The 16942-nt window shown below is 42.0% G+C and overlaps 1 protein-coding gene and 1 long non-coding RNA gene across 4 annotated transcripts in view; one reads left to right on the top strand and one right to left on the bottom strand.

The window, feature by feature from the left end:
• The window catches only part of RPIA (ribose 5-phosphate isomerase A), a 30357-nt gene that overhangs the window by 8339 nt on the left and 5076 nt on the right, over window positions 1-16942 (bottom strand). The window contains exons 2-6 of one of the 2 annotated variants that reach the window (XM_072770147.1): window positions 13563-13623; window positions 12063-12118; window positions 3587-3646; window positions 1471-1535; window positions 230-298 (exon numbers count right to left, since the gene is read on the bottom strand). In XM_072770147.1, the coding sequence (XP_072626248.1) occupies window positions 230-298; window positions 1471-1535; window positions 3587-3646; window positions 12063-12118; window positions 13563-13623 (311 nt within the window). The remainder of the gene's footprint in view (window positions 1-229; window positions 299-1470; window positions 1536-3586; window positions 3647-12062; window positions 12119-13562; window positions 13624-16942) is intronic. The other variant, XM_072770148.1, reaches the window with a different exon arrangement.
• Window positions 1-16942, top strand: part of LOC140601359 (uncharacterized) — a 53627-nt gene that overhangs the window by 36002 nt on the left and 683 nt on the right. Inside the window, exons 3-4 of one of the 2 annotated variants that reach the window (XR_012004369.1) lie at window positions 3506-3785; window positions 16141-16249. This is a non-coding gene — a long non-coding RNA (uncharacterized lncRNA). The remainder of the gene's footprint in view (window positions 1-3505; window positions 3786-16140; window positions 16250-16942) is intronic. The other variant, XR_012004368.1, reaches the window with a different exon arrangement.

The following is a 16942-nucleotide window of genomic DNA, read 5'->3' as shown; positions in this document are numbered from 1 at the left end:
GTGACAAGCTATTTCCTCCTCCTTCCAATGGACACAAAACATAGCAATATGTACCTTCAGTATGAAAATGGAACAAAATCCTTCAAGACACTCCCTCAGTCTTAGCCATCAGTCTCAGAAAGCCAGACAGCCCCTCCATTTCTCTATCCTCCTCTATAAAATGGGGATGAGGTTGGGGTGTGATCTACCTCCGCCCCCAGTGGACAGCTCAGAACACTCAACATTGTACCTGAAGTCGGCGATCACGATGAAGCGACTGGCATAGCCGGCCACAATTTTCTCTTGGGTCAGACAGCCTCTGGGGATGGGAAGAGGCAAGTGAATACAGGGTCGGACACAAACTCAATTTGAAAACTAAGGTCAGATACAGGAAACCCAAATCTACTTAATGATAAATTGAATTTATAATTTTTAAAGATCCTCAACTCCATCATGCTGGGCAATGGACTAAACTGTGTCCTTCCCAATTCCATATATTGAAGCCATAACTCCCAAGTGCACATTACTTTAAGAAGTAATTATGGTTAAAAGTGTTTGGAGGGGTGGAGGAGTCTGGTCTGATAGGATTAATGTCCTTAACAGAACAGACACCAGAGAGCTCACTTGCTCTCTCTCCACCCTGAGGGCACAATGATAATAAGGCAGCCAACTCAAGCCAGAAGTCTCCAGAATTCTTAAAAATTACTTGTTGCTGAAGCCACCCAGACTACAGCATTTTGTTAAGGCAGCCTGAGCTAAGACATGTTGCTTCTGGTAAATGAGCCTATGTCTGGGAGAAATGGATCCCAGTCAGGCCAGGCATACTCCTATCTAAAATATATCTGTGCTCAAGGAAAAGTCATCTGAGCATGGCATGAATGGAAGGGTCTATAACTTAAGAAGGACAAGCTTTGAACAACCTTTCCTATCTACTATTTGACAGTTGGGGTGATGAAGCAGAGTGTACGGTATGATTCTAAACATGTTGTGTCATTGCAGTCTGCTTAATTACAATAGCGGAGCAGGACTTGGCCTTCTTCAATCCACCATTCCCTACCCCCAAATCAACATTTAAGAAATACTCAATAAATGTTTTCCAAGTGAATAAATACATGTACAACTAACTGCTCACAGAGGTTAAGAGCAGCTTTAAGCAAAGATCACACACTAATTCCCACAGACCTAATAATCTACCCCAACAATATATCTGGTTTAATTCATACAGTTATTAAAATTTGATTCAGCAGAAGAATGCAGATACAGAGAACTCAGTAAGATGAATAATCTCACTGAAGAGACCCAGGTTCCTGGTCAGCAGACTGCTACTCATAACTAGAAATGCCAAACTGGCTCTAACAACCATCAACTTCCTAGAAAAAAGACAAGCTCACATACATCACAGTGGCCATTTGTTTATTCTGTCTTCCACCTTGCTTTGCTAAGGATTAACTGGCAGATACTCCTCAGCAAGAAAGTCCCCACAACACTCACCCACCACCCTTGATGAGATTGAGATCAGCATCTACTTCATCAGCACCATCAATTGCGAGGTCAATCTGTGGGAGGAGAGAAGAAAGATACAGAAACTACTGAGAGCCATTAGAGGGGAGGCTCTGTGCAAAGCTTGAACATGTAATAACTCATCAGATCCTCAGCAGCCCTATTAGTTAGGTAGAGTTATTCCCATTTAATCAGTCAAAAAACAGGCTCTGAGAGGTTAAGCTATTCCACTAAGGTCCACTAAATATGGAGCCTGGAAGCCACACATGGGTCTAGTTCTTACCCACATTACACTCCCTTTTCTCATTGATAGGCATCTCTGTGGATGAGCTAGAATTAAGAGTACACAATCCCAATGTGGGTGACATCACCCCCAAGTACAGAAAAGATACACAGTATACCTGTGGTATTAAAATTTCACTGGAGGGGGGCAACAGAAAAAAGGCCGAGAAACACTGATTCAGAAGTCTCCATGCTAAAGTGGCAAAAAGAAAGGCAGTTTCCAGCACAGAGAGAAAACCCAATGAAGAGTTATAAAGCTGACACACATTTGATCTGCAATTGGAAATTATCTGAGGCACCCTGACTATGACCCCGCCAAAGCACCTGTCCGGGCATGCCCACTCCCACTATTAGGAAATTCTACCACCAACCCCAGGAGCAGTCAGGGGCAGGTGGGTTCATTCATCTTTCAAGATCTGAAATCAAGGAAGCTAAGTATTTCGTGACACTCCTGGACTCCAAGTAGACAGTGTGGGAGTCTTAAGTATGGTTATTTAAAGCAGCTGTATGAAGAAACCTCAGGGTACAAGTCAGTTTAAGCTGCCTGGCATGGCACAAGTATAAAGTGCACAAAGCTTCAGCTTCACCTCGTTTCCATGCTTTCAGATTCTGCTCTTTGTCTGAAAAGAGAGGCTATACTGCTTCTCCACACCCTGCGCTAACCCCAGGGCCAGGCTACATCATGGCAACTCTTGGGGCCTGGAAGGCTACAACCTTCTTTGTGTGAGTTCCAGGCCTACCTTCAGCCCAAACCACTCTTCTCACAGTGCTGAACACTGACTCACACTCTGCCCTGGCTCTGCCCACAGAAATCCCCCAGTGAGCCCTTCCCATGGTTCTTACTAAACTCTCTAAGGCCCACGTGTACCAGGACAACACAGACTAGTAGACCATCGGGTCCCCATCTGCAGTCTGGTTCTCAAGCTGCCATAACCCCTTTCCACTCTTCCAGTCCAGCCTCTCCTCTCCCACCATGCACCAATGCATACCACTCACTCGGTCCTTACCACTCCAGCCAGCCTGGGGGTTATCCACATATGCCCAATGCCCCTGGTTCTCATCTACTCCTCTCTGGAATGCTCTCTCCTGCCATGGCCACCCTGCCTTCACAGTTCTGCTCAAACTTCACCTCTCCCCACAAAACCTAGTAGCACTGCTCTAGAGCCAAAAGCATCTGAATTCATATTCAGGCTCTACCAATTACAGAAAGCGTGGCTTTGACAAATGACTTGCCCTCTCTGTCTTTTTCACACCTGTAAAATGGGGTAATGATGGTATGCACCCTCAAGACTACTGGAGATATTAAGTAGTTGAATACAAACATAGTACTTAGCTAGTATACAGGAAGGGCTCAGTAAAAGCTAGTTGTTAATATGCTGCTCACTCTCATCAAGTTCAGTTTCCTCTGAATTGCCCATGTGTTTAATAACCATCTTTGCCACAACACTTAATTATAATCTGTTTGCAAATTCCATGGCTGCCTCAGATGATTACTTCTTATCTCCACCTAGTGGTAAACTCCGTGGGCTGGCTCACTCATACCTCTGTATAAGGATCCCCGGAAGCTCTGGGTCCAGCCCTGGGTTTGTCCAATCCCCCTTCACTACACTCATACTGAGCCCTCAGGGTTAAACCACGGGGAATGTACTGGAAACTAACAACCTCTCCTCTTGTGACCTTAGCCAAATTTAATACTCAAAATCCCAGGAGAAAATCTAGTATGACTCACTGACCTTTCTCCTAGACTCAACAAGATATCCAGAGCCCATGAGCAAGTGACAGCCATAAGAAAGGATGAAGACACAGCAGCCCAACCCTCTCTTACCTCTGGGTGTCGGTCCAGGTCACTGAGAGTCAAGCCATATTGCAAGATGAGCTGACGGGCCTGTGGAAGACAAGAAAAAGCACCATAATCATTTACTCTGAGCACGTGGCAAAGATTCTCAGCATTCTTTTGGATTTCAGTGTCTGACACACAGTCCTGAACAAGGCTCCCTCCTAAATCCAACTGGGTCCACTAAGAGGTAGGAGATATAGCTCTATAAATGGCAAAACTAAGTTAATTCATCCTGGGAGCCAGAAGAAGGCAAACAGCACACAGTGAAGGCTCCCAATGCCAGGCTAAGAGTTCCTTCTCTGTGACCTGTTATTTAAGACAATGTCATGGACTCCTAAAGCTTATGGTAATAGAGTATTTAAAAACAAAACAAAAACAAAAAAACAAAACAAAACAAAAAATCTTCCTAAAATAAGAACTGAATTGATACAGAGTGATTTCCAGGCTACCATGTTGAATGAAAATAAGCAAAAGAATATATACACTCAGCAGACTGTATCAAAGGCAGGATGTCCAGAATGGCTAAATGAGCTCAGCAAATTGAGAACACCACACTGGGACAGTCCTAGGATTCACTTTATAGACATGCCTCATATTAACAGTTCAAAGGGTCTGACAAAAGGCGAGAGCAGTGGTTACCACCACCATGTGGCCCTGAGTGGGACTGACAGCTGAAATAAATATACCTTGAACCTTGGAGGTTGACAACCCAAAGCCAAGTGATAAGGATCTGTATCCATGTCATAGTCTATAATATGCAGAGGTATCAAAGGGTGGAAAACTTTCTTTCAAAGGCATGTCTTAAAAATATTTTCTGCTTAAAATGAAAAGCACCCAAGATTAAAAATCAGAAAATCTCAGCTCTAATCTCAACAAACCAGCCACATGACCCTTGGCAACTTTTCTTGTCTATAAAAAGATGGGGATGGATGAAATGAACAATGCCAATATTCAAATCCAAAACTGTAAGATTCTAAGAAAAAACTACATAGAGCCTGGAATTTGCAATATATAGGCCTTCCTAGGATCCTAATTTGAACAAACTATAAAAAATACTTTTAGGGACGTCTGGGTGGCTCAGTGGTTGAGTGTCTACCTTAGGCTTAGGTCATGGTCCCAGGGTCCTGAGATCAAGTCCCGCATCAGGCTCCCCACAGGGAGCCTGCTTGTCCCTCTGCCAGTGACTCTGCCTCCTTCTCTGTGTCTCTCATGAATAAATAAATACTACCCAAAAAAAGTACTTTTAAAGGATTAGATAATAGGAGAAATTTAAACTATGTGTTTATGTTACCAAAGATTATTGTTAAATTTTTTGGTATTACTGAGATGTTTAAAAGCCTCCCTAATTTTCAAAGAGACATAATGAAATACATATAACGAAATTATGACTGGGATTTGCTTCAAAATAACCACAGTAGTGGAGAATAGTGTATAGATGAAAACAAAACTGGCCATGAATTGGTGATTTTTGAAACTGGGCAATAAGTACATAAAAGTTCATTATGTTGTTCTTTATCCTTTCCGAAATGTGAAATTTTCCATATAAAAAGCTAAAATAAAATGTTGACTGAAAATAGCAAATGTTTTTTAAACCACAATTTTGTTCTTATTAAAGAGAAATATATAATGAAAAGAGAAAATAAAAATGGTATTGCAGAATTACTTCTCAGTTCCTAGATTTCTCTAAAAGTAGTACTGGAGAAATCATCCTAATTCCAGACCCTGAAGCTATAAAAACAATGGGAATGTCTAGAAGGCACCTCCAAGATGATCATCCCCACTGCTTGTTATTCATGCCTTTAGATAATCCACATCCACAAAGTCCCAGGATTGGTCTGTGTGACCAATGGTACACAGAAGAGGTGATACAAGATACTTCTGAGATTAATTTATAAAGAAAGCCATGGCATATGTAAGGGTGGCATACTGTAGCAAGATCCTTCCATCCTACCCTCCCTCTTCCCTCTGACCCCTCTCTTATCTAACACATACTAGAGGAAACCAGCTGTCACATCCTAGAGACACCGACAGAGCCCTCTACCAAACAGCCTGTGAAGAACTAAGGCCTGCAACACTAATGTGACTGAGCTTGGAATGAATCCTTGAACCACAGTTGAGTCTTGAGATGACCACAGCCATGGCCAACAGCTTCACTATGATCTCAGGAGAGACTGGAAGCCAGAACCACCCAGCTAAAACACTCCAGATTCCTGACCCTTGGAAACTATGAGATAATAAATGTTTGTTGTTTTAAGCTGCTAAATTTGGGCCAATTTGTTCCATAGCAACAGATATTGAATACAGATGGTATTAGAAAACTGATACAGGGTACCTGGGTGGCTCAGTCAGTTGGGCATCCAGCTCTTAGTTTCAGCTCAGGTCATGATCTGGGACTGAGCCCCCAGTGGGGCTTCCCACTCAGCAGGGCATCTGCTTCTCCCCCTCTCTCTCTTTCTGCCCCTTCCCCAACTCGCCTGTGTGCTCTCTCAAATAAATATTTTTTTAAAAAAGAAAAATGATACAAATTGTACATAACTTAATGTGATAATCTATCACACAAATAAAACTATGTGATTGATGTTTACTATGATTTCCTATTTTATGTTCTTTAAAAACAATACTAAAACTGCACTTGGATTTATTACATAAAAACTGGATGTCAGGATTTGAAGAAAAAATCCTGTGTAAATAGATCGTTTTCATTTAACATTTCCTAAGTTCAGGGTTGCCTGGCTGGCTCAGCGGCTGAGCATCTGCCTTCGGCTCAGGGCATGATCCTGGCATCCAGGATGGGAGTCCCACATCGGGCTCCTTGCAGGCAGCCTGCTTCTCCCTCTGCCTGTGTCTCTGCCTCTCTCTGTGTGTCTCTCATGAATAAATAAATAAGTAAATCTTTAAAAAAAAAATTTCCTAAGTTCAAAGACTGCCTGCATTATGGACAATGTTACTGTTTCATGAGGATGTCTTATTTGTCCAACTAGCCTGTAATCAGAGTATGAGAGAGCACATTTTACATACTCTTGTTACCATACAGCAGTTAGTGTCATTTGAGCCAGCAGTTGGGTAAATAACCAATTGTTCTGAGTTCATTCTAGGAGTCACCTAGTACAAATCCTGTTTTAAGGAAGAAATGGATGCCCAAAGAAGTCACAGTGGTAAGTTAGGGACAGGGTGAAGACCAGAAATAGTCTCTTGCCTTCTTGTCCTGTCTAGGGACTAAAAAGGGAATTAGAAGAGAAGAAAAACAGAGGGAATAGTGAAACAGCAGGAAGCAGTGAAGACAGGCCCATTTGTAAACAGAACTGAAGTCATCTTATACAATAACATGTTATTAACGATGACAATTTTAAAAGGAGTTCTTTGACATCTTGGCATTCCTCCAGTACCTGAAATGGACTGCCTTCTCCCATTCCCCAGCCCTGCATGTCCAACTCAAATGTCATCCTCTCCAGGAAGCCCTCCCCAATTCCCTGGGCAACGCACAGGCTCTCCTTCCTCTAAAAAGCACACTAACTCCACTTTCCTACCATATATTTGTCAATAATGACACACAGAAATGGAGCATTAATTCATCCAACACACACATACAGAACGCCTAAGAGCCAGACACACACTGGATGCTAGAGGTGGTGACTAACACCTCCCATGTAGAGGAGCCTCATAGCCCTATAACAGTAAGTACAGCCTCAACGATCACTATGCCCAACTGTACTCTGCCTCCTCACCAGACCAGCAGCTACCCATTGCAGTTCCTGTCCAGAGTCTGGCACATGAAGAGCTCAGTAGATAAGCGCTGTCTATTTTGTATGGCTGGGAGGCCCTGCCCCAACTTCTGCAAGCCCTGGGATTCTCAACTTCCCAGATAATAAGCAATAACACAAGGACAGCATCTGCCCTTGCTCTAAACAGGCTGCATCTCCATCTACAACATGGAGAACCCTGTACATTGACCTCAAGACCCATCAGGGTAGGACCCTTTAACCTGCTCCCATCTGTGTCCTACAACTTTCCCTTTTCCTCAGCTTTGACTAGACTCCTTAATTTGCACAGGACCCCTGTGAGTGGTCCTGCACACACAGAGAAGTCCAAGTCACAAGTGGCATGAGCATTATCCCTCCTGTTATGGGCTGACCTATTCCCCTGGAGGGAAAAAACAAAACAAAACACAGGTTGGAGTCCTAATCACCCCCAGGAACTTCAGAATGTGAGCTTATTTGGAGATAAGGCTTCACAGATGTAATCAAGGTAAAACAAAGTCATTAGGCTGAGCCCTAATCCAATATCACTGGTGTCCCTATAAGGGGAAATCTGGATACAGACAGGTGAACACAGGGAGAACACCATGCAAACATGAAAACAAAGATCAGGATGAAGCACCTACAAGCCAAGTAATGCCAAAAACAGACAGGAAACCATCAGGAAATAGAAGAAAGGCACCCCATAGGTTGTCCCTCTTGATCTCAGACTCCTTGATTTTGGACTGCTAGCCTTCAGAATCAACAGACAATACATTTCTGTTTTTTAGGTCACACCCAGTTTGTGGTACCTTGTTATGGCAGTCCTAAGAAACCAATATGCTAACTTCAACACAACAGCCCAATTGTGGGGGTACTGACCCAACACTGGCTCAGTCAGCACAAATGCAGTCACAGGTGCTCAACTAAGATTAGCATCTGCTGGGTACCAGATACTCTGAGCTCACAAGTTACGGATCTCCTTAGGGGGCATAGAGCAGACACCCCTGTCTGCCTCTTCTAGCTCTAGAAAAGTTCAGGGAGCAATAAAGCTAATGACTAGCTTGTGCTTTTAGAAAAAAGACAGGAACCAGTGCCTTGTCACTGCAATCCCACAAATGGGCCCCCAGAAGCCTCTAGTGACTACGGACAGTGGCATGTGGCAGAGACCAGCAGTTCTGTTATTCATAAATTTCACAATAAAATCTGAGAGTCTGTATTTTCCCTTCTATCATCTAATTGAGGTGCACTGAAGGCTGATGCAAAAAATAAACACTGTTTTTGGCTCAGACCAGATCTGGCTTTTAAATACGTTTTTCTATTGTCCTCTTTCAAAAACTTTTAACTTTAAAGGAAAAATCTACCAAAAAATCCTTTAAATCCCTATAGGTTTATTTGTTTAGAAAGTAGAACATAAAAAAATTTAACTTTTTCAATCATTTCAGGAGATTGCATCTGGCAATCCTGAAAGTCTTCAACTTTTTTTTTTTTTAATTTTTTATTTATTTATGATAGTCACACAGAGAGAGAGAGAGAGGCAGAAACACAGGCAGAGGGAGAAGCAGGCTCCATGCACCGGGAGCCTGACATGGGATTCGATCCCGGGTCTCCAGGATCGCGCCCTGGGCCAAAGGCAGGCGCCAAACCGCTGCGCCACCCCGGGATCCCCATCTGGCTGAACTTAATGCAAAATAAGTTTGGGTATGAGGGGGAAAAAAACAAAACAGTAACTCTGAACAAGTGAATTTTTAAAAGCCCTGTGAATTGTGAATGATTCCACTGAATCTACTGAAACTGGCCAGCATTTTCCAGTCTAAGTACATTGTCATCACTTACCACCATAAAATATAGGTGGGTAAGGTGGATGTTATTTTTAAAACACAGAATTAAACCTCCAATTAAAGATAGCAATTTGAAAACCTCTCTTTGGCTCAGCTTTTTCCCAAAAACCTCTCTAAAACTGTAATAAAGGAAATTTTCTAAAACACAAACAAAAAGAGGAGAAAACCATACCAAACTTTTAAAAGCAGGACCACTTGTAAACAATGGTAACTAGCAAAAATGAAAAAGACAAATCCTAAGGCAGTACTGCAAGAAGCTAAGAAACAACCAAACAAATATCACAGAAACTCCCAAAAGGTTCAGGGCTGCATGGTACTGCAACCTTCAGGAAGCAGACAGTGGGAGTAAAAGAGGGAATACTGGCTCAAAGAGTATGAAGAACCTGCTGTATCTCTCTCCACTACTCCCAAAGCAGTATGTTTATTCTCTGGAGAAGGTCAAAGAGCAGGACTCAAGACTGGCTACAGGCATAGCTGAAGACAAGATTACTCTATCAGCAAGCTCTTACTGCACAGCAGCTACCCCAAAACTCAGAGGCTTAAAAGAGTGAATATTGAACAGGCATTTCCCCAAAGATATCCAGACAGCTAAGAGACACAAGAAAAGATGTTTAACATCACTCATCATCAAAGATATTGCAAAATATTGTAGATTCTTCTTTCCCAACTATCACAGGTACTTCACTAAAAACTCAAAGCAAGATTATATCCAGAAAAATGGCAGATGTCTTCTAGCCCTTTTCACCTACTTGGATCCCAGAACACAGGCAGCCAGGCATACTCCTCCAAAGGGGTGCTGACCAGACTTCTCTCAGAAACTGAGCAGCCAGAAGACAAATAATCTGACATCAGGAGTTCCCCAACATGAGGGCCTAGCAGATGAGTCTGAAACAAAGACCACTTTCATCCTATGAGCTAATTTCTAATCAGCTTCTTAGTCTACCAGTCTTCAAAATGAGCAAATAGCTAAAGAAGGCCAGAATAAGAAATGACCAAGGCAACCGAACAACATTTTGACTGTGTTTCGTTGGTTTGTCAAAGCTCTGAATTATATGCAAAAAAGAGTAAATTATGAATTATATGCAAAAAAGAGTATATAAATTATAATTCCAACAAACTTAAAAAAAAAACCTTTGAGAAAACAGATATTTAAGAAGAAAATCTTACAACAAAAACAAAATCACCATTAATAACTTCATGGAGATAAGGGAAAGCTGAACTCATTAAACAATTTTTTTAAAAAAACCTCAGACAATAAAAGTAGATTTTATTTGAAATTAAACGTAAGAGTAAAATAAGCTCCATAGAAGGCTTAGAAAAGACAAAGCTAAAAGATAATAGGACGTAATAGGCCACAAGCACCAAGGATACACAACAAGCATCCTAGAAAGACCAGAAAAAAACAGAAGCAAGAAAATTAAAGCAATAATGGAAAAAAACTCACCCAAATCAAAGAGTGTGAATCTGCAGAATGAAATGTCCCAGCAAGTGCTTAGCAGAGTGGATAAAAAACAAACCCACAGTAAGACACAGTATGGTGAAATTTCAGAATACTGGACATGAAGAAAAGATAATATAAGAGTATACAGGTGCAGAGAGAGGAAAAAAAAATAGGTTTCAGGGGCACATGGGTAGCACAGTGGGTTAAGTAGTGCACTTGATCTCAGGTCTTGACCTCAGCATTGAGTTCAATCCCCACACTGGGGCTTTAAAAACAAATAAATAAAATTTTAAAAAATGGTTTCACACAAAGAACCAAGAATAGAATGTCATCAAGCTCCTCAACAGCAAAGTGAAAATCAGAAGATAACAGAAACAATAAAGATATGCCTTTAAAATTCCTCAGAAATGACTTTACATGTAATTCTCTAAGTCATAAAACCAACTTCAAGAAAGAGTAGAATAAAGACATTTTCAGACTTCCAAATGCCCACAATTTGCATACCACACACCTGGATAGCTACCTGAAGGATGTGCTTCAACAAAACTGAAGGAAACAAAGCAAAAGGTTAGGGAGGGGTGAGTGAGGAAAAACAGGACCAAGAGACAGGACAATCCAAAAAAGAAGAGAAAGACAGTTCCTGATTGCAAAGGGGGACTCCAAGACAACAGCCAAGTGCAACTGCCACAGCATTCCCAATCCCAATGACCCAGAGGCTTGGCCAAAATGAAATGGGTGCAGTGGAATACCCAGAAAGAAGTATCTGAAAGAAGTGAGAGTTTCCCATCTGGGTAAGAGAGTCTGGGGTGGAATTAGTAAGGAGTGTATAGACAACCAAGCAAGTAAAAAAAAACAAAAAAAAAAAAACAAAAAAAACACAAAAACAAAGGCAACACTTACTTTCAGGAAAACGAAATTAATGGGCAGGTAAGAAGGAGTAATCACAGTATACTACATGGCTCGGCCATAGTCTGCTGATCACAATTCTGCACACACTGAGTAACGCCTCAACAAAAGGTGACTATACTGGAATGTTGGGAGAGAGGGCCGTGTGTGAACTGGGAAAGCAAGGATGTAAAAATTAAGCAAACACCCATCTTCCATTCATTCATCCATTCAGTAGAGAATTATCCCACCAAGTTGAAAAAGAATTTTTTAAGTAGCAAGAAAAGCATGCAGTTTCCAGATATTGGAGCAAATGTCCAACCAGCAAAGAGTTTTAAAACTCTCCATACACTATACTGTGTCTAACACACAGAATACACTGAAATATTGCATCCAAAGCCACACTTCTGAAGAGCAATCCTCAGTAAATCAGCTGCTTTCCTGCTCCTGGCTCTCACCTAAAACAACTCTGGTGCACAACCCAAAGCCACACCTCCATGTCCTCAGGGACCCAGGAGATTCAGCAGCAAGTGCCAAGATGCAGAATGGAAAGCAAGACCTACCTGGAAGGAGGTGGGAATGCAGACAAGGTTCAGATTCTCTTGTTTCACTCTTTCAGCTGTAGAGACAAAAGACTTGTTGGTGGCTTTTCACTCTCCTCACTTTACGTTTCTTGTCACATGCACATTTGCTCAATCCAAGAGAAAAGGAAAGGTTTATCCCCCACTGACAGCTGCTTTTTTTTTTTTTTTTTTTGACAGCTGCCTTTTATTCTGGGTCCCCAGCCTTGGTGAAAATGCTGGCAAACAAACATGGAGTACACAGGACAGGGACACTAGATAGCTCAGGCATAAATACTAACTGCAACAAGAGCAGTGTCATGTTTGCTACTATAACATGCCTGGCAATGTTCAAAGACCTTTGTACATGTAAACTCTTAATCTTAACAACCCAAAGGTAAGTTGCTATTATTATACCCATTTTACAGATGAGGAAACTGAGACACAAATTCCAGTCACCAGGTAGTTACATGGCTAATAGGTGGCAGAGCTGAGCTATGATCCCCCAGTCTAGCTCCAGTCTTAACTATTTCCTTATAATGCCTTTCACAGAAAAAGAGTACTTTACTTTTACATTTAGTAAAAAATATAATCATGTGTAGGCCCCAAAGGGTGGTTAAACAAGGTTTACTTATTCATTTTGGGTTTGTACTTTGCTGGGGGGGGGGGGGGGTTGTCTTAAGGAAATAACTATCTTATTAAAATGTTAAGTCTTTTTAATCATTAGGTCTGCATCATGGGAGGTTCAGAAGGCACTACTATGAGACCCACAGTAATCCCTGTGCCCTAAAATCCTCCACACCCTCACTGCTAAGGGAGAAGGGTATGCAACACTAAAGCCCAGGTTAAGCCAGTGAGAAGAATTCCAGAAGCCCTCACGCCAGCACCATAAACACTCTTTTAAAGACACAGTGTTCCTGGACTTTGTCTCCTGAGCACTGCCCCTTGGCACCTAGAAGCAATCAGCAGTCAGGCAAGCCTCTCCTCTGAGCTCTGTTTTAACAAACAAAGCAGGGTAGTAAAACCTGTTGAGCAGCCATAGGGACTGATAATTCCTGAACCTTTCCTAAGCTCAGAGACACCCTAATCAGAACGGAAGTCAGCACCTGCAAGAACCAGCCACCAACTTCAGATGCCTCAAATCCACACCAGGGTCACGGACAGGGCAAGCCTGCTCTGAGCTCAATCTGTCTATCTGAGATGACCTGAGGAACCCAAAGGCTTTAGAAAGCTTGCCTCAGGGACCCCAGGGTCCCACATAGGACCACTGATGAGAATTAAAATACTGTTGAGACCTCATCTTAAATCAGCTCCCACCCTCCAAATGAGCAGAGTACAAAAAGTCAGGCATCCCCTAATGTTGGTTGAAGAAGCCAAAAATACCCCTCAGAGATGAGCAGAGTTGGGCAGGTGCCAAATCTGTGCCCCATCTCCTCCCCCTCCTCTCCATCCCCACTCCCACCACCCCACACAAAACATCCAGTGGACTGACCAAGGGCATACCTATTCGCTGCACAGCATGAACAATTGTAGAGCCACTTCCAATTCCTAGTACTTGGTTATTCTGCCAAAAAAAAGAGAGAGAGAGAGAAACCCAAAACTCATTAATACTGTATTTTACTCCCTCTTTAGCCCCCTTTCTGGATCAATTCACCAACATCAGTACAAAGTAGGTACTATGCCCGTTTTACAGAAACATAAGCACTGAACAGACCACTTCAGAGCTGTCCTTTATCCTAGTGCCCAAGGTGATTTATCAGCAGCACACTCCTCCCTTTATGTCTGACCCTAGTATCACCATTTCCTCCTGTTAAAAAGATAAACTGAAGCACATTAAAAATTTTAAGTTTATTTGAGCAAATTGGGCAGTATCCAATCTAGCAGACAGAAAGGAGCTCTAAGGAACTATACAAAATGAAAAAACTTTTATAGCCAGAGGAAGTATGAACAAGGAAGTCATAGCAGGCAGAAAAGCAGACTGGTTATTGCCATGTTACTTTTCTTCAGGGGATGGCAGGGGCCTCTCAGGCAGATTACCTAACTAATGCTGATCAGACAATTTCTGACTAATTTAACATTCCATTTCTGGGAGAGTTGAAACAGTAATTAAGTCTCCTCTTTAGTGACATGAGCTTAGCACAAGTGACTCAATTTGGAGCCTGCTGTCCTGTTTATAACAAAAGAAAATCTCACTATGATAGGTTTCCCCTTGCCAAATGAGTGTTTAATCAGCTGCTGGAACTCTAAGAAATTTGACATGAAATATTTCAGCATGCTGAACTTCCCGAAGTTGCTTATTCAAAGTGAGGTTGTGTAGGCGGGTAACTGATATTGCTAAATTATTAAAAAAAAAAAAAAAAAATCATGAAACTGTTACAATCTGTTCACAGGGAAAACCCAAGAACCATAAATTCATATGCAGTGAGGAAATGTTCAAATGAATTTACAAGATCTTTGGAGTAATCTGTTGAATCTCATAAAACAATTAATTTGCATTTCAATTGACAGAAACTATTTGCATTAAGAGTGTTCTACAAATTCAAGTCTCTCTCTAGGATTGTAAATAGACTACTGGAGGCTAAGGTACACAAAACACCTTCAGGAAGCAGCACTCCAATGAAAGGATATCCAAGAATCTCTTTTCTTCATTTCCAAGTCTTAAATGTTTCCTTCTAGGGCCGAATACTTCTTTAAAGTGGGGAGGCACACCTGAGTGGCTCAGTGGGTTAAGCATCAGACTCAGCTCAGGTCATGATCTCAGGGTCCTGCTCAACGGGAGTCTGCTTCTCCCCCACCCATCCCCATCATGCAGATGCACACTCTCTCTCAAATAAATAAATAAATAAATAAATAAATAAATAAATAAATAAGTAAATCTTGGGACACCTGGGTGCGGTGCCTCGGCACTTGAGTGTCTGCCTTTGGCTCAGGGCATGATCCTGGAGTCTGGGATCGAGTCCACATTGGGCTCCCTGAGATGAGCCTGCTTCTCCCTCTGCCTATGTCTGACTCTCTCTGTGTGTCTCTCATGAATAAAGAAATAAATCTTTAAAATAAATAAATAGATAGATCGATACATAGATAATAAATAAATAAATAATCTTTAAAGTGGGGATAACTGGTCCTGAGGTCACAAGGGGTTGTGGTAAGATCTGACTCATATTAACTCATATTAACATTTATAAATCTTCTTGGTAGGTGCTGAATTAAATAGTAGCTGCTGCTTTGGTTTTTAGCTCTTTTGCCTTAGACTGGCAGGCAGGAAGTTGCTTAGGAACTGAGTGAGCTCCACATTAGTTCCTAATTGTACTACCCTGACACTTTTGCTGTTTGTGGTCTGACTTTGGCGGTTCCTAGTCTGTTCTTAGGGACTTTCCCCCTTTCTTAAAATGGCAGGCTCAGTAGTGTGATGCCTGCTTCTTGACCTTTGTACTCATAAATACTCCCTTACACATTTCCCTACTGCAGATAAAGACTATTTCTCATAATCCTAACTAAGCCTCACCCTCTTCCCATATTCTGAGGCAGGCTTTTGCAAAATGGGGACCTTCTGACATCAACTGGTCAGATGCTAATGTGGTCTGGTATTTCAAACCCTCTGCCATTCCCCTGAGACAGGGAAAGTGAAGAGACTCCACGAAAAAAAAAAAACTGCTTTTTTTCATGATTCTATTCTTGCTAGGACCTGCACCACCACCCTAAACATACCTTATGGTACAGATAACATATCTCGTAAAGTCAAGGAGTTAATGATATCTTTAGAGTCTTCCAGAACAACAGATAACATCTAAGGAGTGACTGGGCGGGGTCATCACAAAGGGTTTTCCAAGACCACAGACTCCAGACAAGGCCCTGGCTCCAGGGCATAAGTGACTTATAAAGGACACCTGAGCACTCAACCTTGTTTTGACCAGTTCCTGGACGCCTGAGAGGCACATACACTGAGGCCACTGCCCTCAATTAAAAACCCCAGCCTCCAAGAAAAGACAAGACTTTCTCCTTTCCTTACTGAATCTCCAGACACTCGTCTGCCATACTCTATCACTCATGGTATTCAAACTCTGCTTTTACTTCCTACCAGCTCAAATTTGGCTTTGATCCTGTGTGAAGCCAAGGACCCTCTTGGCTGGTCCTATGGTACCCCCTCTGGTTCCCTGGAGCTGGCCAGACTGCACCGCCCTAAAGAAAAGGTAACTTAAAAAAAATTTTTTAATTTAAATTCAATTTGCCAACATATTTGATTTGCCATCAAATGCCCATCACTCCCCTCCCCCTTTGTTTCCCAGAGTTTTGGGTTTCTCATGGTTTGTCTTCTAATTGAAAAGGTAACTTTAAATGTTACTTCAGGCTCTCCACCTTCTGCTGATTTCAGGGAGGCTCTAGATGGTGGGCTTGATGTCCCCGAGGCTTCCCTGTGATACCACCAGCCTGACAGTGCCTGTGGTCAGTCCCTTGTCTTCTAGATATTAAACTTATGTGAAAAGTCATTGAAGCTAGAAAACTCTGCTTTTCACTCTTAAGGTGTACCTAGGCTCTGTGTTTTTTGTGGGGCTCTTCCTTTCTGACTGCCCCTGGGGTTGGCCAGTACTCACCTACAGACCATTTTTGTAAAGCCAGCTTAAACTGCACACTGTAAGTAAGGCAAATCTTTTGCCTGATACAAAACAGGAAGTGTTAAAAAAAAACAAAACAAAAAGTCCCAACATGGAGTCACTTAGGCTAAGCCCCAGGTCACCAAACCAAGACATGACTTAATTAGATTTTTGGCTGCTCACAAAATGAAATCTTAAGCCATTAAGACTTGTCCAATCAGCACTAGCTAGGTTATCTGCCTGAGAGACCCCTGCCGTCCCCTATAAAGAAAGTGACCTTGTAATAACCAA

The sequence above is a fragment of the Canis lupus genome, chromosome 12 (genome assembly GCF_048164855.1).
Source record: "Canis lupus baileyi chromosome 12, mCanLup2.hap1, whole genome shotgun sequence".
Taxonomy (NCBI): domain Eukaryota; kingdom Metazoa; phylum Chordata; class Mammalia; order Carnivora; family Canidae; genus Canis; species Canis lupus.
The sequence above is the reverse complement of the archived record's forward strand: the minus strand, read 5'-3'. Positions and strand labels throughout refer to the sequence as shown.